Source organism: Chelonoidis abingdonii, chromosome 1 (assembly GCF_003597395.2).
Source record: "Chelonoidis abingdonii isolate Lonesome George chromosome 1, CheloAbing_2.0, whole genome shotgun sequence".
Classification (NCBI taxonomy): domain Eukaryota; kingdom Metazoa; phylum Chordata; order Testudines; family Testudinidae; genus Chelonoidis; species Chelonoidis abingdonii.
In genome coordinates, this window is record NC_133769.1 from 96699437 (window position 1) to 96726156 (window position 26720).

General features: G+C 47.3%; 3 protein-coding genes across 4 annotated transcripts in view; 2 read left to right on the forward strand and 1 right to left on the reverse strand.

Annotated features, from left to right (window-relative positions):
• Window positions 1-2228, reverse strand: part of ACO2 (aconitase 2) — a 30473-nt gene extending 28245 nt beyond the window's left edge. The window contains exon 1 of the mRNA XM_032787349.2: window positions 2168-2228. Coding sequence (XP_032643240.1) covers window positions 2168-2203 — 36 coding nt within the window. The 5' untranslated portion in view covers window positions 2204-2228. The remainder of the gene's footprint in view (window positions 1-2167) is intronic.
• A 318-nt stretch (window positions 2229-2546) lies between these two features.
• PHF5A (PHD finger protein 5A) lies at window positions 2547-10847 on the forward strand. The gene is made up of 4 exons (XM_032787415.2): window positions 2547-2673; window positions 4799-4822; window positions 7134-7300; window positions 10116-10847. The coding sequence occupies exons 1-4, from the start codon at window positions 2622-2624 to the stop codon at window positions 10203-10205; spliced, it is 333 nt and encodes a 110-aa protein (XP_032643306.1). The 5' UTR covers window positions 2547-2621; the 3' UTR covers window positions 10206-10847.
• A 6307-nt stretch (window positions 10848-17154) lies between these two features.
• Window positions 17155-26197, forward strand: TOB2 (transducer of ERBB2, 2). Of its 2 annotated transcripts, none has more exons than XM_032787425.2 (2): window positions 17155-17393; window positions 23863-26197. In XM_032787425.2, exon 2 carries the CDS (start codon window positions 23942-23944, stop codon window positions 24956-24958), a length of 1017 nt encoding a protein of 338 aa, XP_032643316.1. In that variant the 5' UTR covers window positions 17155-17393; window positions 23863-23941; the 3' UTR covers window positions 24959-26197. The 2 variants fall into 2 exon arrangements, with proteins under 2 accessions (XP_032643316.1, XP_032643322.1); XM_032787431.2 differs by lacking the exon at window positions 17155-17393 and adding an exon at window positions 22205-22223.
• The last annotated feature ends 523 nt before the right edge of the window (window positions 26198-26720 follow it).

Genomic DNA, 26720 nt, shown 5'->3' on the forward strand with positions numbered 1-26720 from the left:
CAGCAGCAGCCTCTGCAAGATGCCCTCCCCCTGCACAGCAACAGCCCCCAGCACACACCCAGCAATAACCCCCTTAAGATTTAGTCTGGGGTATTTATAGTATAAGTCATGGACAGGTCATGAGCAATAAATAAAAATTCACCGCCCATGACTTATACTATAAATGCCCCAGACTAAATCATAGCCTTACTGATTACCTTTAACTTTTAGTATAATTCATATTCATCCTTTTTAAAGAAATCTAATTTAATCATCATACCAGCTAGCCTCTGGAACTGTCAATTCCACAGATCCAATACATTATATACTAATTATTTCCTTATATTCTTCTAAACTGACCTGCCATTCATTCCATCAGCTGACCTCTTGTTCTCACATGATGGATCAGTTCCTTATTTTTGTGCTGCCCTATTTATATACAGTAAGAGCAATTCTTCCCCTGTTTTATGAAAGTAGTCGTGCAGAAGCATTTTAATCAGTTAAATTAGTTATTCCAGTTAGAAAAGGTTACAAAGTTTACTGAAGCAACATTTCAAATAATTTGACATATTTGGGGGAGGAATAGCTCAGTGGTTAGCACATTGGCCTGCTAAACCCAAGGTTGTGAGTTCAATTCTTGAGGGGGCCACTTCGCGATCTGGGGCAAAATCAGTACTTGGTCCTGCTAGTGAAAGCAGAGGACAGGACTCGATGACCTTTCAGTTCTAGGAGATAGGATATCTCCATTAGGTAGGTTTATAAATCAAACTGCAGTTAGAACACTTTATATTTTAAGCATACAATTAACACACTCTTCTATAGTACCTCCACCTAAGATCAAACACTTACAAATATATAGTGAATTATGATGACAACACACCTGAGAAGTACTATGGGTAAATTAATACTATTTTACAGATTAGGAAACTGAAGCAAAGTAGGAAAAACGTTAGGGAAGGTCAGACAGAGTCTACGGCAAAGCAAGGAACAGAATTTAGATCTCCTGACTCCCAGTTCCATGCTTTAAATGAGGAGCATGATTTTCCATGAACATTTTTGTTTTAAAAGAGAAAGTTATATCCATATATGTGTCCTTAACTTAATAATGAAAACCTCTAGAGTTCTTAAAGTACAGATTTAGACACAAAAATATGCCTGAAGTACGAGAATCAGATTGTGTTGAAGTCATGTTGCAAGCTCGTATGAGTTTTAGAGATCACCACATATCTCTTCTAAAAAGTGTAAATTTATTCAAGTTTTAGTTGGCTAAAACTCAGATGGGAAGGTGGATCTCTTTCTTCTCTTATTATGTCTCATTGCATAGTCCCTATAATTACTGTGTTTAGACCTAAACATGTACATACACATTTTCCACTCAAAGTCTTGTATGGTAATGATCCAGTGGTAACTGGTGATTTTTGAAAACAGGTAAACAGAAGTGCAAGAGGTACAGTCCACTAGAGATGGTTTAAATATACATTAATAAGAGTTGTATTTTATTTCACTATGTCTCACAGAAGGGGAGAAAAGAAGCAACACAATTTAACTTGAGGAAAAAAATTATGATCACTTTTATTTCTAACTAATCAATGCAGGTGCACAGTGGCAACCATCCACCAGCCCTTGGCATAGATTGCAGCCCAAATAACCTCTGCATGGCAGTCCCAGAGGCCCAGGTCAAATTGCAGCCCTAGCTGGGATGTGGGGGGAGGGTGGGTGAAGTTGGTTTAGTCACAGGAGTTTAAATCTAACACACACACTGCAGAGCACCTGGGCCTAGAAAGGCGAGAACTGAGGCACTAACAGCAGGTTTGCGGTCTGCCTCCGAGTGCTCGGCCCAACCCCTATCCTCTCTGGGCCCCACCTCGCAGTTCACCTTGTCCTCACCTTGAGCAAAGGCCACCGCCCGGCGCCCCCTGGGCGTGCGGAGGGAGCGCAGCCGGGGTGTCACCTCCAGACCGCGCAGCCCGCGCTGCCCCCGCCCTGCAGGGACCTCGCTCCCCAGTCGCTATGGGAACAGGGCCTGGGCAGGCGCGAGGGACACGCTGACCTACAGGGAGAACCAGGACAGCCTGGCTTCAAACCGCCACCCAAGCCTCCCAGCTGCACCCGGCTCCCCACTGCCACGGGCCGCCCAACAGCACTCGGCTCCCCCCGCCGCACCCCGCTCGCCGCGCGGCACTGTCACCTGCAGGCGAGTCACCACGACACAGTACGGCGCCATTTTGTTCACTGACAAAGATGATGTCGCATTCATCACGTCACGCGTCGCCTTTAAATCCTATCCTGAATTGGGCGTGGCCTCTGTGGCGAAAAGGCGGGGCCAAACCCCAGAGAGGGTGGGGTTTCGGTAAGCGACTGCGCCTGGAGGGGGTGTGGGGGGGTTTGCAGGTCCTGGAAGGAAAGTATACCAAGCAGTGGGGAGGCGTTATCCGGCTTAACGGAGGGGACTCTGGGGAGAAAGTCGTGGTCGATGGGCGCTTTATGCATGTGGCTGTGGAGTGATTTAGCATTTGTCATTGGGAAGCTCGGGCAGCTTTGTGGGAGAAAAGCACATAGACCCTGACAGGACCTGGGGTGAGAGCTCAAGGGTGAAAGGGCTCAACGGTGACCACGCGACTAGGTCGGCGCGGTGACGAGCAATGGCCAAACATCATCCGGACCTGATCTTCTGCCGCAAGCAGGCGGGAGTGGGTGAGACGCGGATGTCCCTGGTTCCGTCTCTGCCGCGCCCGTGGGGTGGGGGATCCCGAGACTTTCCAGAGTCACCTCGGCCTGCGCGCGGGGAGGGGCGGAGCGTCCCACACACCCTGTCCCGGCAGTCGGGGGGAGGCCTTTGGCGGGCCAGGGGGGCCCAGGGCACCAGTTGGGGGTGAGAGGGGCACGTTGGCAGCGGGGGGCGCGGGACACCAGTGAGGGGGGAGGGGCATGTTGGTAGTGTGGTACCAGGACGAATCTGGGAGTCAGAGGGACCCAAGTCCTGTTTCTGCTCTGCCACAGACTGGCTGTGTAAGCCTGGGAGGGGGGGGGATGTGTCTCGCTGCCCCCCTTCATGAAGTGCTTTCTGGCTGGGAGGTGTCCTGTCAGTGCTGGGGGTTGTTACTAACATTGGGGTGACTTCCACAGAAACGTATGCAAAACACTTTTTAGAAACAGCCTTGTCCTCCCATTTACCCCAGTAACCTGCCCTTCTCCAGGTAGCCCAGGGCTCTTGGCCTTGTGCCTCACCTGTGTGCTCTGGCATGCATGCTGTGTTCCCATATAACCTAACACCTGACTGTGTGACTGCCAACTTGTGACCTACAAAGAACATAAGGGTCTATTGTTGTAATTCTATCTTTGTAGATTGTTTTCTACATTAGCTGCCTCTTAAGTGACCAGATGGAGTTTTAACTGCCCTGTTGGTTTAAATACTTTTAATTCCACCTCAATTATTAGAAAAAATGAATATAATATTTACTTACTCAACAGACTAGTTTGTATGCTTAAGCAGTCATAGTTGCTCACTTTAGTGACCAAATATTTTTGCTCTTTACTCCTGTTATCCTGGCAGTGCCAAGAGAAGAAATGGGAGAATATTTTGGTTTTCTCATTATCATCAGAACTGCTGATTTCTTTCCAATTGTGGGGCCAAGTTCTGCCCTCAATTAACTGTGCAATAGATGGTGTAACTGAGAACAGAAGCTGGTTTGCTAAATCTATATAACGGTGATGGGGCATGAGAGAGAAAGAAACTACCTTGATTCTTGGATCCAGAGCTGGATGACTCAGAAAAAAAATCTTTACTTGCAAGTGCAAATTTGAACTGTTCTCGTTGAGACAAGGGAAACATGGAAACCTGGGTGCTGTTTTTAGAGAATCGCTTTTCAGAGTAGAACTATACTTTTATGGTGAGAGGCCTAACTCTATCTGACACCTACTTTTCCTCCTTGGTGGGTATCTATCTGCTCAGTGGTGACTGAGTCTTTGGTGTGGTGGTCCCTAGGGTATATAACTCTCTATAGCTTGATACTTACCGTAGTCATCTACTAGTGAGACGAGGTGGGTGAGGTAATATCTTTTATTGGATCAACTTCTGCTGGTGAGAGAGACAAGCTTTTGAGCTTATACAGAGTTCTGCTTAAGGAGATGAAGAGCTCTGACCAACAGAAGTTGGTCCAATAAAAGACATTACCTCACCCACCTGGTCTCTCTAATATCCTGGGACCAACATGGCTACAAGAACACTGCATACATTCATCTACAGTATTATTTATTTAATATTGTTTTGAAATCTTACAGACAAATGGTAATACTTTTTTCAATTAATTCAAATAACATCCTGAACATGACCTGAATATGCTAGTAGCCTTCAAAACCAAACATAGATGTAAAACAAAATATTTGAAAATAATTTCATTTCTGAAAACCTCATCCAGCTCCCATTAATGCAATGGGAAGTTTCTGCCATGGCCTGTGTACAAGGGCTCTATTATTTTCCTGCTGTTGCTAATACCTGAAGCAGTGTAGTGAAAGCTGCGCTGTGCTGGAAGTAGGAATGGTGCCATTGAATGCCGCATGGAAAACATTGAACTCTACACTCTGTTCTTGGCACACGTATGTCTAGAAGGATGTTTACTGTTTACTATTAAAATGTATGTATTTGCTATGTTAAGGCTGCTGTTGTACTTCGTTAAATAAGTTTAGATTTTAAACAATTTTTTTAAAAAACATTAATTCACTTTTAAATTGCAGTTCACCTATTTAAAACAAAAGTTTTATTTGAATTGTCCCTGTTTTGTCAAAAATAATTTTCTTTTTTCTGCTTTACTTATTGCAGCTATTGGAAGACTGTGTGAAAAATGTAAGTATAACATCTGCTTGTGGTGTTTTGTGAGAGCATTGTTGTGTGGTTAGAATATACAACTGAGATTTAGCCTGGATTTTGTTTCCAGCTGTGCCACTGATTTTTTGTGTAAGCTTGGACAAATCACTCTTTGAAATGGGCAAACCCACATGGGTGTTGTGAGGTTAAGTTGATGAATACGTGGAAAGCACTTTGAGAGGCTTACATGGAAGATGCTATAAAAGCACAGAGTATTACGGTGTGTGTCATGGAAAAGGTACAGGGAGAGGGTTCTACGTGTGAATAAAAAAACAGGTTTATGGCCAGAGTTTAAGGAACTGGGATTGTACTGATCAGTTTATGATGATCCACTTGTATTGCAAAAAGATAACTTGGTAATTTTAAAAAAGAAAAAATCCGTTTTCCAAAAATGCCTGTTGCACGATTTGATAAAGGCTCAAGTCATAATCCTGAGTGTGGGAAATACACAGCAAAAATTATCTGAAGCTAGGACATGTGAAGAGAGACATAACTAAATACATTCTTCTCCTACTATAAAAGAGGAGACTTGGGAGAATGAGAGGGTATGATCAGTCCTTTCATGGGCACAGTATAAATGAATTAAGGCTGCTAGCTTGTGTCTCAGAAAATAGTGGGAAAAGGAGCAAAGGAGGGAGAAATTTAGGGCATGGCTACACTTGCAAGTTAGGGCACCCGGGGCTGCTTTAATGCGCTCTAACTCCTGAGGTGTCCACACCGGCAAGGCACTTAGAGCGCCTGGACTCTGCAGCTGGAGCGCTCCTGGTAATCCACCTCCATAAGAAGCATAAAGCTTGCTGCACCCTGGCTGAAACGCCAACGTGTTGCATTACTGCGCTGTGATTGGCCTCCGGAAATGTCCCATAATCCCCTGAAATCAAGTGGCCACTCTTCTCATTGTTTTGAACTTGGCTGCAGGCATGCAGATATCCCCTTTCAAAGCTGCATTTCTGACAGCCAGCATGTTTATCTGCACTGGGACAAAGCAAACCATTACTGTGGAATGCTGCTGTTGTAAGTTCAGACAGCAGCAGACCTCCCCCATCTCTCCCTGCCCCCCACCTCTCTCTCTCTCTCTCTCTCTCTCTCTCACACACACTCAACAAGGACAGCACGGGGGGGCGGGGGGGGCGTTTTTTGTTTTGGGGGACACCAAAAGGCGGGTTGCCTCTGCCCCCCAAAACACACTGTCTCTCCCCCCACATACACACAACACACTCCCTGTCACACTTCAGCCCCCCAATTTGAAAAGCACATTGCAGCCATTTGTACACTGGGATAGCTACCAGAATGCACTGCTCTTTGTGGTGTTACAAGAGCTGCTAATGTGGCCATGCCAGTGTGCTTGCAGCTGACAATGTAAACACACAGCAGCGTTTTCCCTGCTGCAGTCTCTGAAGGTTGATTTAATTCCCAGTGCTCTACATCAGCAAGTGTAGCCAAGCCCTTAGTCTGACATTAGGGAAGCATTTTACGAGTATATGGCCAGTGGAATAGATTCCACAGGAAGTAATTGAAGCCTCATCACTACAGAGATAAGATTCCTTAGTGGTGGTAGGGATTAGATGACTCAAGGGGACTGGTAATAGGATATGAACCTTTCAGCTCTTGGTCATTGATTTGGATATAGTCCAGGACACTACAGACTGTCACTGGCATCTAATGGCTATATGGCCTATGTGAAATGAGTTGTTAGGTTTCACTCAATTCTTTGTGAGGTTTCCACATCACAGAAATTGTTGTGGCTGTCTACACAAATCCGCCCCTTTTTGGCCCTCTCAGAAGTCAAGGATCATGAAGACTGAACCTCCCCTTTCATCCTTTGGAGGTAGTACTCCAGTCTCATGTTTATGTGGTGGTGCATGAGATGCTTGCACTGCTGCTGCCCATGTTTTACCCCATCCTGTAGTTAAGACTGTTTGGTGCTGTCAGTTCCGCAGCTTCTCACAAGTGCTAAATTTCCTCAGAAAGTTGAATAACACAGTGGTGGGATGATGTCATGAAGAGTTCTGTAAAATGCTGGCTGATCAGAGCGCTGGCCCTCATCTCTATTCTGATTGCAAAGCAAAAAGACTTGAAAATGAAGTTTTGTAAGATACTGGCTCTTCTACTTGCTCATTCTCTTCAGAGAAGTAAAATGTCTGTCATACGTCAGCGAGAAGGATTTCCCAGCTCAGTCTCACTATTTTAGAGTGTATGGGGGACCTGTTTGGATAGGGAGCAATCCCCTCTCTGTGGGAATGGTGGAGAAGGAAACTCTTTAGCTGAGGACTGTGTTCTCTATTTGTAGGTGATGGTAAATGCGTGATCTGTGACTCATATGTGCGACCCTGCACACTTGTGCGCATATGTGATGAGTGTAACTATGGGTCGTACCAAGGGCGCTGTGTGATCTGCGGAGGTCCAGGAGTCTCTGATGCCTATTACTGCAAGGAGTGCACCATCCAGGAGAAGGATGTAAGTTGGATGCAGTGCCTCAAGGTTGTCTTTCTGTCTCTTGTTGAACAGATGTGCTGTTATTTAGCAGTCATGCTTATCTGTAAAGGCAGCTGTGGTCTTGTGGAATGAGCATGGAGCTGTGACTTGGGACACCTGAGCTCTTATACCAACTCTGCCACTAGCTTGCTATGTTACCATGGGGAAGTCACTTCACCTCTCTTCCTCTCTTTTATGCATCTGGAGATAGTGGTGCTTAGCCACCTTTGTAAAATCCTGTGAGATCTACAAGTAAGCCCTGTGATATTTCTCTCGTGCCTTTATCCCAAAGGACTGAAAAATACTTTACAAACTGCATGTATGTGATTCACTTCATCCACACGTTGCCTGTAGCATTACCACGTAAGATGTTATATTACTAGGTCTCACAAGCTAAACTTTATCAGGGTCAGGTCACTAGCTTAGAAATTCTCAAATGCTGCAAAAAGCATGTGACTACTTCAGTCAACACTGAATCAATGGCCCTGTGTATGTGTGGTGCTGCAGGACATCCGGTACTGCTGGTGTTTTCCTCTGGGTTAGATGAAAAACAAAAGTCATGGGCCACTTGTAGCCATTAAAATCCCATGTGGGTTTTCATAAGAATATGGGTTATGGCTCTAGTGCCCTAGCCAAATTCCAACTCAGTTAATTGTGCTCTACAGACCTAAAACTCCCTTTCCGTTTTATTTGGATATGAGTTTTTCACTGCTGTGGGGTGTTATGTACTGTTGGCAAACATATTTCAACCTAGAAGTGCCCTCTTTCTAGTGGTCCTGTTCCCTTATGTTTCTGTAGCAGGATCCCATAGTGCTTAATGACAGTGGTGTGAGAATGATCTCTGCACACAGAAACACAGCCACCTTTGAGGTGAAACATGGCAGTATGACCGTGTACAGCAGCACTATATGCAGTTAGAGCAGGATGTGAATGAATGAAATAAAACAGCAGGTGGAACTTAGAGACGGAATGCAGTGATTAAAGGTGGACACCCATTTCCTATGGAAAAGTGTCTTGAGAGGATATTTTAAATGAACACAAATGATCAGGACCACAGTACTGCTTCTGCAGACAGAGCTCTGTGTCTGAAGCTTTAACACTCCCTTAGTTTAGTCAAATGAGTTACTTATTTTCCCAAATGCTCTACATTCAGCCCCAGACAGAGTCAAGAGGAACATACTTCCATTAGAATGTGAAGCAAAAAAGCAAAAAATGGATGAGATGGCTGAAGGAAACATCCTTCATGTAAAGGGGCAAAGGTGCCTGGTTCCTTTTTCGTGGAGAGGCGTTGGTTCCACACATGCCCCATTTGAGACTACAGGCCAGGGTCATGCCATGTCATCCTGGCAAGTTGTGGGTTGCAGTGAGGGTTTCTTTCTTGACAATAGAAGTATGAGCATGTGCCAAATCCTTTTGAGGGGGTGGATGAATGAACAGATGCCTGTAATGAAGCTGCCAGGTTTATCACAGATGCCCTAAATTGTGGGAGGGAAGATTTGGAAGGGCCCCACCTAGGAGGTTCAAAGTGAAACCACAAGACAAGAGCTAGAGGCTTGTTGGTGTAGGCATATATGTGGGTGTGGTGGGAAGGGAGAGGAGAGAATTTTTTCATTTTTTTCCCCTCTTCTATCTCTGCTATCCTGCCCCTCCCACCTCTTCCTTCCTCCCCCATAACAGCAAGTTTTGGTGCTGCAGCTTGGGTGCGGTCTCTGCAGTGGATGACATCTGCCCAAAAGCTTTCTCGTCTAATCCACTCAGGCTTACGCAACAACCAGGGCACATGTGCCAGTGCCCACTGGGCCTCGTAGCACAGCACAGCTGCCAACTCCAGCAGCAGCATTTTGTCCTCAAGAGGTGCACAGATGCCAGGCTGGGTGACCCATGGGCAACGTTCTCTGGCGTGCACATGCACATGTCCCATCTCCCATTATCAGGGAGGGTTTTGGCTCATGTTCTGATTTTTATTTACATTTTTCCATCTCCCATAACTCACAGCTGCATACTTGATTTATTCTCCGTAACCTGCTCCACTTACGTCTGGCTTTCCCTCCAGCTGGTAGGACTGGGATGTGGAGGCCTCCCAAAATACGCTTGCTACGAGTACCCTTGCACCTGCAAAATGGCCATGTGACCTTTACAGTGAATCAAGTTCTATTCTGATGTGTCTAAAGTGTGGGAAATCTGGGAGTTGCTTCAGCTGCAGGAACTGAGGGCACAAGGAATATGTGTTAACACCTAATGGAAATAGGTTACTCTTAACTCAGGGTGGGGAAAGGTTGTTCCCCTTGCCCCCATAAGTCGTGTCATAAGTCAGCTTAGAAGGATCCAGTCTCGGGGCACTGTACATATAGGGACTATTTTAGGGCGATTCACCCGATTCCCCCTAAGAGGGCCCTGCAACATCCCTAAGAACCCTGTGCCGCCAAAGGCACCAGCAGCCAATTGAGCTGCCGCAGAAGAGCTGCCGCTGTCTTCAGCGGCTACTCTTTTGAATCAGGCCCTGCAGTGCCTAAAGCTGGCCCTATGTACATCTCTTTCATTAAACTGATTATATTATTCAAACTGTTCTCCATGCTCCCCTGAGGAAGAGAATGTTCTAGTTAATGGTAGCAGGGCTTCCCTCCTCCCCTACACTTCCTCTTTTTTGATGGCTGGAGCCAATGGAGTAGAAGGGAATTGCGCCTGCATGGGTGTTTCCAGGAGGTGGTTTTTGGGGTGGAAGATAGTGGTCACTCTTAATACCCCATTCGAGCTTGTTCTGCTCTAACCATGTCCTTTTCTCTCTGCATGCTTCCAGAGGGATGGCTGCCCTAAGATAGTCAATCTGGGCAGTTCCAAGACAGATCTCTTTTATGAGCGCAAGAAGTACGGCTTCAAGAAGAGGTGATCCACCGTTGGTGCTGCTGTACCCGCTGCAGGGTTGGGGAAAGGGTCTTAAAGCATCTCTGGACTTCTCTGTTATTGAGAACCAATTAATCTTCTCTAAAGTGTTACAAGTTAAACTATGTGTGAGGGGTGGGGGAAGAAACAAAATTGACTGGGGATTGGAACCTGATAATAGCTGAGAACGGCACATGGCAAAAGCAGGCTACTGATTCTTGCCATCTCTCCAGCGTGGCTAGTGTCTGCCATACAGTTCTGCAGAACGCCTGGTGGGCAAGCATTTACATTCTAAGGGGATCTGCTCTCCTATCAAGGTGTAGCACTGCTTTTACACATCTTGCCCGCTTTTGGAATTGGGGAGTCACGTGCAGTTCTCCTTTCCATGATCTTCCTCTCAGCTGATAAGAAGTCTTCTCCCCTGGCCACACCTCTAAAGTCTGAGGAATGAGTTCAGATTGCAGACCCACCGAAAATCTCTATATATTGTTATACAGGGAGGCTAGCATGCTCATAGCTGATGCCCTTTCATATGAGCACAACCATTACATGTCCCTATGTTTTCTTCAGCCGATTAACTGAAGGCCCTTTCTGTAACTACCTCTGCAAAATGTAAACCAATAAAGTTTTTTTCCTTTTTCTAACAGAAGGATTTCTCTCTAGTTCATCCCACCCATCGTCCTCCCGGAGTTTCCTTTTGTAAGGTGATTGAAACACTAAGAATTTAGGAGTTGCAAAACTAGAAATTAACAATGAGCCATCTGTTCTCTGACAGTGGCCAGTCATGGCTATGCTGACCTCTCTGTGTGGTGGTTTGGGGAAGGACCGCTGTTTGTTTTCTCACCCCAGCCATTGATCATTTTATGTCCTGAAGCAGGAGGGTGGCTCGCTTTGTGTAACCCTTGCCTTTGCTAATGTGTCTGGATGTTGTTTCACCGTGCAGACATCCAATCCCTTTCTAAAACCTCCTGAGCTGCTTGACTCTATCCTGCTGCAGGAAGTTAGAGCCTTCTGTGCTGTAGCTGGAAACCAGCTATTATATTCCAGACTAATAGCCATATACTGAAAACTAGAGCCTGCTTGTTTGCTGAATACCAGCAGAGGCTGTGGACTCCCAGGCTGCTCAGCACAGACCTGGGGAAGGAGACAGAGCTCATGTACAGGTTGTACACACCTTCCCCTTCCCTCCTGACCAGGAGCTTGCAAATCATGTTAACCTTTAAGGAGCTGCTTTTGTGAGCAGGAGGGGCAGAGAAACTAAACTGGATTTGGGATGCAGTAGAATTTCCCACTTGTGGTCTAGGGTCCCAACAAAGATGTAGTTTGAGATGTAGTGTTCACATCTGAGCCTGTTGGCACAACTAGAAGTACCATCCAGGCAGGGATCGCTATAGAGAGACAAGGAATTTCCCTTCCTTTTCCCCCATACAGCTGTGCTTGCTGTTGCCTCAGCACTCCCAGTCTCGCTACTGCTATAGGGAATCAAGGGCTTATAGTTTAAGATCAGAACTTTGATTACTAGGTATGTAGCTCCATGTTCTGGCAGCTGTGAAAGAGTTAAACTGCCTTATCTAGTGGTTCTCATCCATTGGTCGAGTGGAGGGAGAGAGTTGTTTTTCTCCTTGGCCTTGTCTACACAGCCAACTTTGGAGAAGACCTACTGCCACTAGCATGTGTAGCCTAGGTCAGTGGCAGTGCCTCTCCTGTGCTGCTACCGCAAGGATGGGAGATTGTCCTAAAGCTGCTAGTGTAGATGAGGCCCTCCCTTGTGAAGCAGAGCAAGAGATACAGAAGGGTAGCACTACAGTGAAGATTTTGTTTTTCTTATGTGATTACTTGTCTTGCGTTCATTAGTTTCTAATCCCCAGAAAGGAACCCTAGAAAAGACAGACTCTCTGAAACAGAGAGATTCTGTGTGATGAGAACTGTGAGGTTAATTGCAGAGTCTTTTAAAAGAAAAAAAAAAATCATTGAAATGAGTAGAAATTGCTTGCCTTGACAGTTGTGAAGACCAAAGTTCTTTCTTTAAGCCCAGAACCGGTTCAGCAAGGGCACTGGCAGTACAAGCTTCCCGCACACGCTGCCCTCCTGTTGTGCCGCAGCCCTGCCCTGGAGGGGCCTCTGGCAGGACTTCAGAAAGTAGTTCAGTCTCAAATGGCCTAATTCAGAGGTTCCCAAACTGATCTGTGGGATGGTTGGTGGGTGTCTGCAGAGAGCAGTGTGGTCTTATAGTGGCACTCATCAGAATAGTAGTTGAACAGCTAGGTGCCATGCTGCTAAACTGAATTAAAGAAAGCTAAATATGCATGCCTGGTATTCCTTTTCTACATATGTCATTGCTGTAATTACCACAGGGATGCTGTGCTTCTGTAAATGGAAGAGGAAGTTTCTGCAAGAAAATCCCTGTATTTACAATGTTCACACTAGAAAAAACTGGAGAATGCCTGGCCTATTCAAAACTTAACCTCTCTGCTCACAGTGCTAATGAGGTGTTTATAGTGTTCTGGGACATGAACACATATCCTGAGTCCTCTTTTCCCACTCCATGCATGTCACCTCATTTCATATCAGTTACCAAAAAGGGGTCATAACTTTTGGTTACAAATAAGCTGGGACAGGGTCATATGGGACTGGTAAATGGCTCTAAAACCCAGCCCCAGTCCCTTGAATCATTTGGTCCACTGCTTGACAGACCCTCTGAACCTGAAATGTTGCCTTCTTTAAAAATTGTATGTTAGTAAATGTCTGGATTGTATTAGTGTGGGCTCTCTCTCTCTCAGTGTTGGCTACAGGGATCAGATTTTACTATCTGAAACTTTACTTAATAGGAGCAGCTGTGTTTTTGTTCTTTATGGTGCTTGGTGGGAACTTTTTGTTGATGTTCAAATTGGCAAATGTTTTCATTTTTAAGGCAGGAAAGAATTTCTCATTTCCTTTGGGTTTAGTTAAGTGTCATGTGACTTGAAAGTAAAGAATGTTCCTGCCTATGGAAGTGCTAATTATGCCCAATTATACCCTGACTGACCTTCTTTGGCATTGAACAACCTAGCCAAACTAGCTTTGTTCTGGCAACCTGGAGATTCCTTCCCTCTTGTGCATGTGTCTGATTCAGTAGTTCTCCTTTGTCATAATAGCCAAGTGGTCAAGAATCCATAAATGGATCCTTAGGACGGAAATCCACTCTCTCTTTCTCTCTGTGTATTAACCTCTGGATAATTAAAGGAACATAGTCAAGAGAGAAATATGTTAGAGTCCTTGTGTGCTATTAGTAACATCTTATTAAAACTAAAACAATTTCAGAATGTAATTGGCTTTTTTACTAATGATACTGAACCTAGACTGGTCAATTTCATTTCCTGATGCTTGGGTGGCAGGATGATTTTATTTGAAGCAAAGCAATGGAATGTTTAAATTCGTAATGCACTCTTTTAGTTGAATTGCTGTTAAATGAAAAGTAATGGAGATATTTCTATTCATTATAGGTTTCATAATTTTCCCAATGGCCACCCATTTTGAACCTATTTCCCCCCCCCCCCAAAAAAAAAAAAAAAAAAAAAAACAACCCACATGCTGCAAATCTTTTTTGGAGGGAGGGGAGATGAATTAGTAGCCATGCCTTTTGCAGTGTAGTATCCAACACTGACTGCCACAGCACATTTTCAAGATACACTCTTGACTAAGTTCATTCAGTCTTTGACTGCAGAAATGGTGGCTGGAGGGAGAGGGTTGTGAGGAAAAGGGGGTGAAGTGTAAAGGAGCCATAGAGAGATCCCGGTGAACACAAGAGTATCCTTATGAAAACAGGGTTGAGGGTGAATATTTTTTTTGGAATACCCATTGTGGAGAGCAATTTAACCTGAAAGAATTTCAACTGTTTCAAAAGGATTTATAGTCTTTTATAGTCTGAAGCTCTGAGATGATTAAAAAATAAGTGTAACTCCACAAGTTAAGAGGATCCAATAATGAGGTTACATATGAATCTACTATGCTACCTTTACTGAGGAATTCTTTAGGATGAAAGGAAATGGGAACAGATTAATTGGGCCAGACCTTTGGCCAATCTAGTCAATTACTTTTTCTCTGACAATGGTGATGCTGGTGGTTAATTATCTAAAAGACTGGTGCATGTTCTCTCTCTCTGACTTATCATCCATTTGTGTTAGTTCTGAACCCAACTGTGCTGAAGGCAAAGCTTGCAGAAGGTGGAAGCAGGCTATTTTCAGTAGTGGTTCACATTTCTGGAGTTTATTCCCCCAAGAAATGTCTCTTACATAGATGCATCTAGAACACTTTGCAAGACACATTTTTATTCAGAATCCTGGGTGGTAAAGGTATGTCTGCATTTAAATAAAACACCCATGACTAGCCTGGGTCAGTGGACTTGGGCTCTGGGGCTATAAAATTGCAGTGTAGACATTTGGGCTTGGTCTGAAGCCTGGGTTCTCAGACCCTACACTGCAATTTTATAGCTCCATGGCCTGAGCCCTGCAAGCTCAAGTCAGATGACCCTGGCCAGCAGCAGCTGTTTTATTGTTGTATAGACATACCCTTAGGTACGTAATTGGCTGTATTTTTTCCTATTCTCACTGCTTAAAGTTAGGGGCCTGTAGGAGCTTATTGTGTATTTGTTCTTATTTGGAATTCCTAACAGTTCCCAATTTAAAACATAGAAAGTGGGGCCAGTACAATAGTGATTAGTGCCCTATAAATGCATATAAATAATGTCACTGCAGAGCCTCTGCTTAGGGGCTAACCCATTTTGAAAAAGGTAAATATATGGCATGGCATGTCATAGTGTGACTAGTAGATGATGTATCAATTGGAGTTCAAATAGTTTTACCAAGCTCTGCACTGCCTTCCTCCGCAGGCTGGGACTCAAGCCATGAGCTGCCAAGGCTAGGGCAGTCTTAAGTAATCGTTTTTCTTGCTTGTGCTTAAGGTGAGCTCTGCCTGCTTGACCTAGATAAGTCTTAAAACAATATAGCTGTTCAGCTCCACGAGGAAGACTTGAACGCACAAGGCCCCATTGTAAGGCGTCCCAGAACCTTTTAATAGAAAACTACACCTCCCAGCAGCCTCTGCTTCCTGGCTGAGCGGCCCTGCTCGCACACGCCCCCTTCAGCTGACTGGTTGACGCAACAGACCAATCCGGAGGCGCCCCCTAACCTTGCCAGCCAATGGGGAGGCTGTTGCTAACATGCTGCTGTTATTTTTAGCACAGCCTGGGCTGCTGCACCTTGCAGGTTGCTCGCACCGTGTCAATGCCTGCGCCTGACGTGGTGGTGATGATGATGTCAATGCGCAAGCGCGTTGGGGAAAAAGTAGTCCCTGAGCTGGCGTTGCAACCAGAGGCTTAGCGGAGGGAAATGCGGCCCAGCAGACAGTTAAAGTCACATCCCTGCAGGGAGTGAGGGGGGGGCCTGCTGCTCCCGTGTCGGGGGGTGTAACACTACGCCAATGAGGATGCTGGCTGCAGACCTTGGTCTCAGCGCGAACAGCGCCGTGAAACGAAGCGAGGGGAGGTGGCGGCGCGTTGCAGCTGGTCCCTCCCTCGCTCCCCGTCCAAACAGGCGCTGGCGAGGGCTGAGCGGCCTGGCTAGTGCCTGTGAACTCGGGCACGGCGCGGGGTCTCCCGTGAGAAGGGGGCGATGGTCCCATGAGGCGCTGGTTGTGTGGGCGCGGGGGGTGTTCACACACGCGCAAACGCGGGCGTGCGGGGCGGTGCTGCTAGCGCAGCCTGCGTCTGTCTTGCCTTGATGTCACCCCCGCTACTACGTCCCCTTCTTGGAGGCCTGGGGCACCCTCAGCTAGTGCCGTCTGCGGGCCCAAAGAGCCGCTGCACACCCACGCGTGTCCCACTCCTAACCGAGCCTGTCAAGCCCCCGCCTCGGGAGAGCTGCAGAGGCAGGATCAGGAGGAGACGGGATAATGGGGTTTCTATTGAGCAGCGGGCGGGGGAGAGGGGGAATCATTGTAACACATTTATCTTCTCACAGCTGCTGGGGGGGTTGTTGGGGGGGGGGTTCGTTGCAGAGCAGCAGCCGGTGGAATGATCAGGATAGGGGATTTCTATCAACCACTTTTTGAAAGAGGGTTGTTTTTATCCTTTTAATTGAAGAGATTTGATGCTGAGATTGTTTAACTCGTTTTTTTCGGAGTGTGAACGCGTTTGTTCAAAGCACTTTTCCCCTGTTTTGAGGTCATTTTTGAAGCGGTTCCTCGCTCTCCGTCAAAGAGGTGGTTGTCTACGGTGATTAGCCACCCTCTAAACACACACAAGCCCCATTAACACCATTCGCTGTAGCTGCTGCTGGGAGACGTCAGATAACGATGCACGTGGGATAAAAGAAAAATCTTATCGTTTCTTTCCCTCTCTTTTGATGCTCTTGCTCTGTCCCAAGTCCTGAAGCGATAAGGCGCTTGGGGAAATCTCAGGTCAATCCAGTCTGGCTGTTTGATCCCTTCCAAATCCCTCCGTGCCCCTTTCTCCTCTCTCTTAAACCAGTGCATAAACCACAGCGTTACAAACCCCTCCACAAGCTGCAAAAACAGCCAGCTGAGCTGCCCTGGTTTGCAGCGCTGTCCTATCGCTTAGCTGCCTAGCCAGAGATGATCCACCATGAACAGATCACTACAGGGAAAGAGGGGGGGAAAAAGCTCCAGGCTTTAGCGAAGTCACAATCCGGAGCAAGGGAGAAAAAACAATCACGCTGCTGCCCCCGGGCGACCCGCGCAGGGACTCCCCCCTGGAGAAGGCGCGCGGCGACTAATGGCTGGGGGCAGGCGCGGACAAAAGGGTTAATTTCCAGCGAGGGTTTGGGGAAGTAGTTCCGGCTCTCCCTTCTCCCCCACCCCCTTGTCCTTTGCGGGACGCGTCACGCTGGGTGTGGAAGAGGAGATCCTTGCGCAGGGTTGCTAAGGGTGAAACTTTTCATTTACTTTGCTCACTTTGGGCCAGGGCGAGGGAGGCTCCGGATCCTAGCGGCGGGAGAGGAGGGGGGGAAATCTGCCAGGGGGCGCCCCAAACAACCCCTCCTACCTAGGCTGTAGCAGGGGGGAGCGAGCCACCCACCCACCGCAACCCCATCCGCACCCCGTGCAAAAGAGAGAGAAAAAAGAAACCGCCAGAGAAACCCTCCAGCAACACCCGCCCCTGGCAGGAGTAAGGAGCCGCCCGCCCGCTGCTGAGGACGAAGTAAGTGGGGCTGGGGCGCTCCCTGGCGATCGGGGGGCACAGAGCGGCCCTGCCTCGCCCCCTCTTACACCTGCTGTTTGAAACCCCGCCGGCCTGGGACCCGGCTCTTCGCCCCGCTGGCTGACTGCGGCTGGCTCCTCCGCCCCGTCGGTGCGCCAGCCGCCGCCCGGGCTCCGTCGGAGCGGGGAGCCGAGCCGTGGCTGGCTGGGGAGAACCCCCCGCCTCAGTTTCCACCCTGCCCGTTCCCACTCTGCAGCTTGCGGGGCGGCTGGGAGAAAATCCAGCCTTGGCTTGGGAAGCGGGGGGTAATGTCCTACAAATGGGGAGCCCCCCCCCGTCCTTTTCATCCTTTAAAGCGTTTCTGGTGCTGGTGGCTTCTTGGGTAGGTGGGATCTTGATTTGCGGGGGGAGCGGGGGTGACAGTCCTTTGGCTTGTGACGCTTTGAAATGCCCGAGTTCACCATTTTGTTCTGGCTTTTGTTATTCTTCCTGCGAGGGGGTTTAAAAATGAAAGGTCCAGAGACAGCCCCTACAGAAAAATGAGCCTGCGGGTTGGGCTGGGGGGGGGGGTCCGGGACTGGACCAGGGCAGCTGTTTGATCGCTAAACAAGGGGGGGGCTGGATCCGCTCCCCCTTTGTGGAAGCAGCTGCCGTTGTCCAAAAGGGAGAAATGGAGGGGCTGGATGGAGGGTGCCGCGGGCGAAGGGGGGTGCTGCTCTCCGGCGGGGCTCGCTTCCTGCAGCGCTGCTGACAGCGGGCATTGTGCTTTGGCTAAGCGACACTTCTCTTTGATGCTCTGTCGCCCCCCTGCCCGGCATGGGATGGGGTCCTAAAGGCCAACCCAGGGTGGCCTGCCGCAGGAACGGCCCCTCCACCGCAAGCCGGGAAGATTGGGGGCGGGGGCAAGGGGGAGAGATGAGACCAAGAAATATAATTCCTGTGCCCTTAGTGGGTTGAATAATTTCCTTTCCCTTTGAGGAGGATCTGTGGGGAGGATCCCCTGTTGGTGGGGGGTGGATATCAGGTCAGATCTATTCCATCTTTGCCCCCCTCTAAGAAGGACTAAGGATATTTATACTGCGGGGTGGGGGGGGGAGTCCCCAACAAAGGACCAGGCCTAAAGACCTGTACGCTCAAGGCGATGGGGGCTAGTGTCTAGTCTGGAGGGCTTGGGCACCTGTAACAAAGCCAGGTCTCTGGCCTGGGCCCCCTTCTCCCAGGGAGAACAAGAGGGGTCATTTGCCATTTGTCGGCAGAAGTAAAGGTCAGGGGAGGCCTAAGCACCCTTCCCCCAGGGGTCTGCCCTACACCCAGCGCCTCCCCAAAGCCTCTGGGCCTGGGCACCCTTCATGGAGGAATATTAGGGTTTCCCTTCTTCCACACACCCCTTCCCCCAGTACATTTTGAGGCAGAGAAATGTCCTTGCCTTGGGGGGGAATCAGCCCGTGTCGTATCCTCCTCCCTGCCACCCAGTTGCAGGCCTCTTCCTGGGTCCTTGTTTGGGATCTCTTGGCTTGGCTGCTAATCTCTTCCCCCAACAGCGAGGCAGCTGTGGGTAGTGACTGGCTAGAAGGTGTGAAAAATCAGGACAGTTTTTTTAAATTTTTTTGGAAGGGGGGGTGCACAAGACAAAGCTCCTAATATTGAGACCTCTGTCTCCTCACTCCCTTTTCTTATTTATCCCTGTCCCACAGCAAGGGTGACTAATGTGTGGAGAAGGGAGCAAGCTGGGTGGCTTTTGGGGGGGGAGGTTACAGGTATGGCCTTAAGTCTTCAAAGGCAATTTTCATACCATCAAAGAGCTCTCCAGTACCCCACTTCAGAGTCTCACTCCTAGCCCCCAACCAAGGGGATGTTAGCTAATACGTCGGGGGGGGGGGTCCGGGGTGTGTATGGGGAGGTGACGGGTAAATAGGCCCCTCCCCCCCCCCCGAAAGGCGAGAGATCGCTTAGACCCCTAAAAATACCCAGCGATTCCCGATGACACGGTACATGGGGTGTGTTTCTTGCGTTGGGCAATTGGTTGGGAGGATTGAGAGCACCAAGAGCGCATGTGCCATGGAAAATTTTCTACACTGCTCCTCTGAGCAGGCGCTGGTTCTTTGGGCCAGGGTTGGCGCAAGGCATATTGGGAAATGTAGTTCAGCGGCAAAGTAGGTCACTCGTCTTGGCTCAGATGAGGTCCTGGAGAAGTGGAAGGTGAAGGACTGCAACTCCCAGGAACCTGTGTGTTAGATATAGTAAGGTGGGGGAGGCGGATTCCGAGTGTTTGTAGAAATTTCCTTGGCTGGGTTATTGGAAATGCATCATCCTCTGTGAGCTTTGGCTGCTGTGCTTAAAGTGAGGTCGGGGGAGCTGGACTCCCAGCTGAGAGAGGCTGATCGGGAGAACAGGCTCCCTAATCTATGTGTAATTTTGCCTGGGATGGGGCTTGGGAGGGGTGTGTCCTCTGTATAACACCCACCATCACCACGCACACAGGGACAGTGGTTTTGATAGTGTTTATAAGGGGAAGAGGCGATCATAGATTTTTGCAATCTTAGTGTCTAGAATGTGTGTCCATAGGGCCCATTCCTCCCCATGCACACAGTCTGCAGGGATAGCTGAGTGTTTAAAAATACTTCTCTCTCTCTGTGTTTTGGAGGTTTATGTACCTTAAAATTGTTAAAACATAGAAAATAATTGGATTGCCTCTTATAATCTGTGGGTGGGGGTGACTGAGGATGGTTAGAGACAAGGCTGTTGTTTTGGTAGGGTGTGGCCTGCAAATTAACATAGAAGGTTATTCTATCTTACTGGCCTTGATTTTTTATTTTTTTTTTAATCCCTTTGAAATGTCACTGTGTGCGCTTAATGAGGGGGCAGAATACCAGAACCGTTTTCCAACGAGGATAATATTGCTCCTTTGATATTGGGTTTCAAAAATAGATCTTGTTCCAGATTGAAACTTGTCTGCTTAGTATCTTCATACACCGAGGAATGTGGGATGTTTAAAGTGTTCACTCTCATCTAATGTGTAACAGTTATTTTGCCCATTTCTTTAACCATCTTGCTCTGTGAAAACAGGAGAGGAGGTTGATGTCTCCAGAGCTCTGCATTTCTGCAACATAACCTATATGTGGAAACATTCATCTCCCTTTTTTCCCCTTCCCCTCACTCCCCCCCTTCTCCCTTCATCATAAAATGTGTCGCAGCCAAATATATTTTGGGGGAGGGGGGAAATATGTAAATTTTTCTGTGACGGTGGCCTTATCATTTGCAAAACAATGCTATGATACTTCCTACCTTGGTCATCAGTTTCAAGACCTTTGCATTCCCCCCCACCCCTCCCAAAAGCCCTAAGGTATGTAAAAGAAAAATATATTTTTTCACTGCAGGTGGGCCAATTCAGCTGGAACTAATTTATGGTTTAAAACTAAGTATCATCTCTACCATATAGGGTCTTGTATTGGCAATCCTGGGATTAAGGGATCCGAAGGATGAAAAACATTTTATGTGTGCTAACAATGTGGGGAATAAATGGTCCTCTTGCTCATTGGAACCGCTCTTACATTTGAAGGCATCTGCCAACCTGTTGCATGTGCTGTCTTGGGCATGCTGTTATTTGGTTTAATTGCTTTTTTTTAAAATTGAAGCCACAGATCCACCCCAGAGTATTCTCCATTTTAAAAAAAAAAAAGTGCTCCATTTTTATAACTCCCTGCAGCTGATACTGAAATTGTTGTCTGCTGCATTTTACTCCTCCTTCTCCTTGCCTCCCACGGAAGTACTGTGCTGATTATGTTGGTGAAGATGAGGAACGCGAGAGCACTGGAGGCTTGAGTCTGTTTTGGGATGATAATAATCAAGTCGTGTGGGAGTGTTTCGGATTTTTCTCCCCCGCCCGCCCCCCCCCCACCTTCTTCTGAAACATCTGGTGCTGATCATGTCAGAGAAATAATACTGGACTAAATAGACCACTGATTGATCCCATCTGTCAGTTCCAGTGTGCCTGCAGTTGCTGGGGATCACTAAGGCTGTTGGCAATTTCTGTTAAAGATCACTATACCAATTCTCTTTGCAAGAAAACTCTTTTTACCTCCTGTCCTTGTTCTATTAAAGGGACCCTTCCTGAGTACAGTTTTTCTGGGAGTTTGTATTTTTATACCGTCATTGTCTCTTATTTTTGGAACTGTCTTGAAAACATGCTTGTTTCTCTACAAAAATTGCCAAAATTTGAAAACCAAGATCTTCTTATATCACCCCACTTAACTTTTGGTCTCTGATGCACTGGATCTGGATCAGAATTGTGACCCAGATGTGTCTTCCCACTAACATCCAGTCTTGCTCGGATTCCAGTGAAGCAGGCTGGGTGCTTTTTTTTTTTTTTTTTTTTTTTAATAAAAAAAAAAAAGCCATAGTAACAGAAATTGGTTTTATGCAATCTACTTGGGATAACATGGGCTGATTAGGCCTCTGTTATTTTGGCATGTATTCCACAGGTCCACTGGCTCTCCTTTCCTCTGAAAGTCATTGAAAGCCTCCATCCCAAGCTATTGAGTCCCACCCACACACCAGCCTGAGAATGACCTGTCCTAGTTGGCCTTTCAGAAAGCTGCCTTGTTCAGTTCTTCCTGGCATGTTTCTATTTTATTTTAACTTAGGCAAGTTCCCAGTGACCTGACAGAACTTCTCATGGTCCAGTAACTCCTGAAATCCAAGCTCCAAAGGCTGGCGGTGCCTTTTCAACTCTCAGCGTCACTCGCTGCCTCTACTCGCTTCCATGCGAGGCTAAACCTGGAGGAGTTTATTTCTAGAACTTTGTAGCTTCTTGTGCTAGCTGATTTTGAGGTATTTACAGCTCCAACTGCTTATTGTTGTACTCCTGGAAATAAAACTTCCTGAACATAAGTTACCAATATAATATCTTTTTAACATAGAATTCGTACTGTCATTTTTGTCATATGTCAGTTTTCATTTAAAAACAAATTGTGCATGTCACCATTAATGCTGCATGTTTACTCCCTGCCATCCACTCAACCAGGGTAGGTAAACTAGCCCTAATCTGTTTCCCTTTCTGCTTCTCTTGGTCTAGACCAGTGTCGCCTGGGTTTCTAGTTCTGCTGGGGAAGGCTTGTGTCTTAACTCTGTGCTACGTGCACACACACACACACACGTCCATTTGGCCTGCAACCTAAATGCTTGGGCTAAAGGCTTGAGAGTGTCCTTTAAGCCCATTTTGCCAACGTGAGTGAATGTGGTGTGTGCATGTTTGTCTGAGCAGAGCCCAGGGTAGTGGAGAGCTGACTTGCCTCTGATTAAGTTGTCAATTAAAAACTGGATGTGCTGCTTCCCTGCTGGATGGAGCAGGAGTTGACAGTGATATGCTTCTTTTTTAAAAAGTCTGAGATTCTCTGTCCTTTCCCATCTCTTCTCTTTGAGGAAATGACCCACCTAGAGAGTTTGTTGGTACCTGGAAAAAGACTGTTTGTTAGAAAGTCAATATTGTGGTTTCATACTCTGCTTTTGTGGGTTTTCCTGCTTTCAGTAATGACCTCGTCAGGTAGGGAAGGAGGATTATTTCTGTTTTGGCAAGTGAGTTAAAAGTTGTGTGGGCCTACAATACTCTCCATACACCCTTTTCTGCTGGGAACTATGCACGGCAGGTGTCCAGCAATCTATGTAGTGTGCACACCCCACACTATTTACTGACCTGAATTAAACTGAGACGTGAAGCTTTTTAGCTTGATTTAGCCAGACAAATCCTCTGTCGGGGGCAGGTGAGTATCTGAATGTCAGACGAACTGTCCACTTTGAGGAGATAGTAAAACTGGGCTGGCAGTTAGTGCCTCGCTATCATCATACCCTCACCTCCACTCTCATCCTTGAGCCAGCAGGACCAGAGAATGCAAACGTCCAAAAACCACCAGCAGCCGCTGCCTTCCAACTGAGTGTTGTTGCTGTTCCTCAGCAGAGAGGCTGGTGTTGACATACAGAGTTCAGCAGTTGATCTCCACTCAGGATAGTGAAAGACTCTCATGATTCTGCCTTGATGTAATTTTTTTAAATCGGAGGCACATGAGGTGAAAGGAAATAAATAAGAGTTGAAGCAAAAGGAGATATATTAAAATACATACTAACCACTGTACCAAAACAAACTGTCCAGTTAGTTTGGTATCCTGTCTCCACTGGGGATCAGTGTTGGATAACTTGAGAGAACGGCATCATACGCGCACACAGTTAAACGTAGTACTCGTTCCATTTAGTAGGGCAGAATTTCTTCCTGACCTCCTCTTGCAATCCACCTGTGTCATGTAACATAAGGATTGAGTGCATTCGTGTAGGTTTTATTCTAGGAAGTAGCCTTGCAAATGCTATTTGTAGAAACGTTTAATCCTTTTGTGAATATATGAAGCTGTTTGCCTCAACAATATTAAAGTTGCCATGTTCTCTTCTCTCCCTTCATCCATCTTTTTTTCTTCTTTTCTAGGATTTCTTGGAGCCAAATCTTGTGTATGTTGTTTGTCTCTTTCAATACACTGCCTTGACTTGCTTGCTGTGAAGGGAGTATGCATCTGGAGATCAAAGTTGCTCTGAACTTCATCATCTCGTACCTGTATAACAAGCTTCCCCGGAGGCGGGCAGACCTGTTTGGTGAAGAGCTAGAACGCCTGCTGAAGAAGAAATATGAGGGCCACTGGTACCCGGAAAAGCCTCTGAAGGGTTCTGGCTATCGCTGCGTCCACATCGGGGAAACGGTGGATCCGGTGGTGGAACTGGCGGCCAAACGGAGTGGGCTGGCCGTAGAGGATGTGCGAGCCAATGTGCCTGAAGAACTGAGCGTCTGGATTGATCCTTCTGAGGTCTCCTACCAAATTGGCGAGAAAGGGTCTGTCAAGGTCCTGTATCTGGATGACAGTGAGGGCTGCAGTGCAGCTGAGCTGGATAAGGAGATCAAGAGCAGCTTCAACCCTGATGCCCAGGTGTTTGTCCCCATTGGTAGCCAGGACAACTCCTTGTCCAACTCACCATCACCATCTTTTGGCCAGTCACCCAGCCCCACCTTCATCCCCCGCTCTGCGCAGCCCATCACCTTTACCACTGCCACATTTGCTGCCACAAAGTTTGGCTCCACCAAGATGAAGAAGGGTGGGGGTGGGGGAGCAGGAGCTCAACAGCAGCAGCAAAGGATGGCCAGGTCACCCACCAACAGCCTGCTGAAGCACAAGGGCCTCTCCCTCTCTATGCATTCTCTGAACTTCATTGGGGGCGGAGGGAGTCAAGCTCCTCAGTCACAGCTCTCCCCCAATGCCAAGGAGTTTGTTTACAATGGCGGATCGTCTGGAGCCAGCGGCCTCTTCTTTGAGGGTGTCACCAATGAGAATCAGGGCGGCAGCATCCCGCCGGATTCCCAGTTCAGCACTAGCACCAGCGGCGGCAGTGGCTTTGACATGGCTCAGGTCTTCAGCAGCAGCAGCAACAGCCTCTTTCTGGAGAAGTCTCCCTTTGTGGAAGGACTCAGCTACAACCTGAATGCCATGCAGTATCCCAGCCAGTCTTTCCAGCCTGTTGTCCTGGCCAACTGACCAGGAGGAAGGAGAATATTTGGGGAAAACAAGAATTAAAAAAAAAAAAAGAGAAGAAAAATGAAAAATAGAAATATACAAAAATTTGAAATCTTATAAATATAGCTTCTTGGAAAGAGAGACAACCCCGGAGTCGTTGTGCTGTGCCGGGCAGCGCTCCTGAAGCACTGAATTGTTTTTTAACTCAATCCTCGTGCTTTTTCCTGCCCACTTTTTTACTCCTGTAATGGGTTTGTTTGGTCCAGAAATGGTGGAAACAAAGGTCACTTTATCTTCCTGTCTCCCAACTTCCTCCTCAGAGCTGGGCTTTAGTTTCTTGTTCTTTGGTGTAGAGATGGCCTGTTCTGGGCATTCCCATATCCCTGGGTGCGAGGCTGCCTTGCTGAGAGGGGCAGGGGTATTTGTTTGGTTTTCAGTCCCAGGTAAGAGGTGCACAGTTTCATTGTATGCTTCCCAGAGAGGGGTGTGGGGGGCTTCTTACCATGATTAGTCAGTTCCTTTCCTCCCACCGGGAACAGACAAGGGGAGTGTACCAAGTACTCCTTACCCTGCTAGCTTTAGACTGCTATGACCTTGTCATCCAAAACCCTTCAAAACTGCCACAGTTGATGCCAGCCTCTGTTTCGGAATAAGATTCCCCCAGTCTCCTTTTCCTTGCCAGGCGGATAAGTTGGAGCACTGCTATGAAATGGCTGCTTCCTGCTATCTTCCCTCTCCACACTTTCACCCAGAGGTGAATGCTGGAGAAGAACAGCACTCTGTTATACCAGAGAGTCCATTTATGATTCCTACCCCCACCCTCATGCACAAAGGATCTTGTCTGAGCTGGTCTCTTCAAGTTGGTCAGAGCCAGTGTCAGTTCAATAGGGTTGCTATTGTATACAAGCACTACAGTAGGTGCACCCACTGCTGTTTATAGGGAGGAAGTATCGGTCCTTATATATTGCACTTCTCTTTCAGGGGACATGGTTAGATATGCTGCCTCTCACATTCTTATGCGCTTTTCTTTTCCCCTCCAATGTAAGCAGCATCCACTGATGTTCCTTTGGAGCAGTCTCCACATGTTTTGCGTTCTTACTGTCAGCTGCCTTTGGTTACAGGCTCTCGTGGGGGGTGGGGAGGGTGTCCTGCTTTTGAAGAGGCAGCACAGCTTTCTGGAGAGCGCAGGGGGTTGCAGCGCCCAGGCTGCTTTCCTGATTGATGGCTTGAGGGGTGTCACTTCCTGTTTTCTTTTATTAACATAAAGTGTGACCAAACCCCCTTTGCTTTCCTTCTGGAAGGGTAGGAGGGGGCAGTTGACATAGTACAGAGGGGAATGCCCAGGAGGGGTTGTACTCAGCCCCTAGTGTTAACTGATCGATCCAGCCAGAGAGAGAGAGAGTCTGGAGGGGGCTTGCTGCAGAATAGGGACTAATACTTTGAAATGACTGATGATGTGGAGAGAAGAAACTTATATTCCAGGACCTAGATGAATAGTTGTCCCCTCCTCATTATTGGGAGTAACAAAGAGCTAGGAATCCTAAAGCTGTTCCCTAGTGGTGTACACACACACACAGCTAGGAATCCTAAAGCTGTTCCCTAGTGTTACACACACACACACACACACACAACACACACACACCACACACACACACAACACAACCACACACACACACACACACACACACACACACACACACACACACACATACACAAACTCATTCCTTCCCAACTGGGGCAACCTAGAACCCCCTGGGATTGGGGACTCTAGGTGGGAAGACTG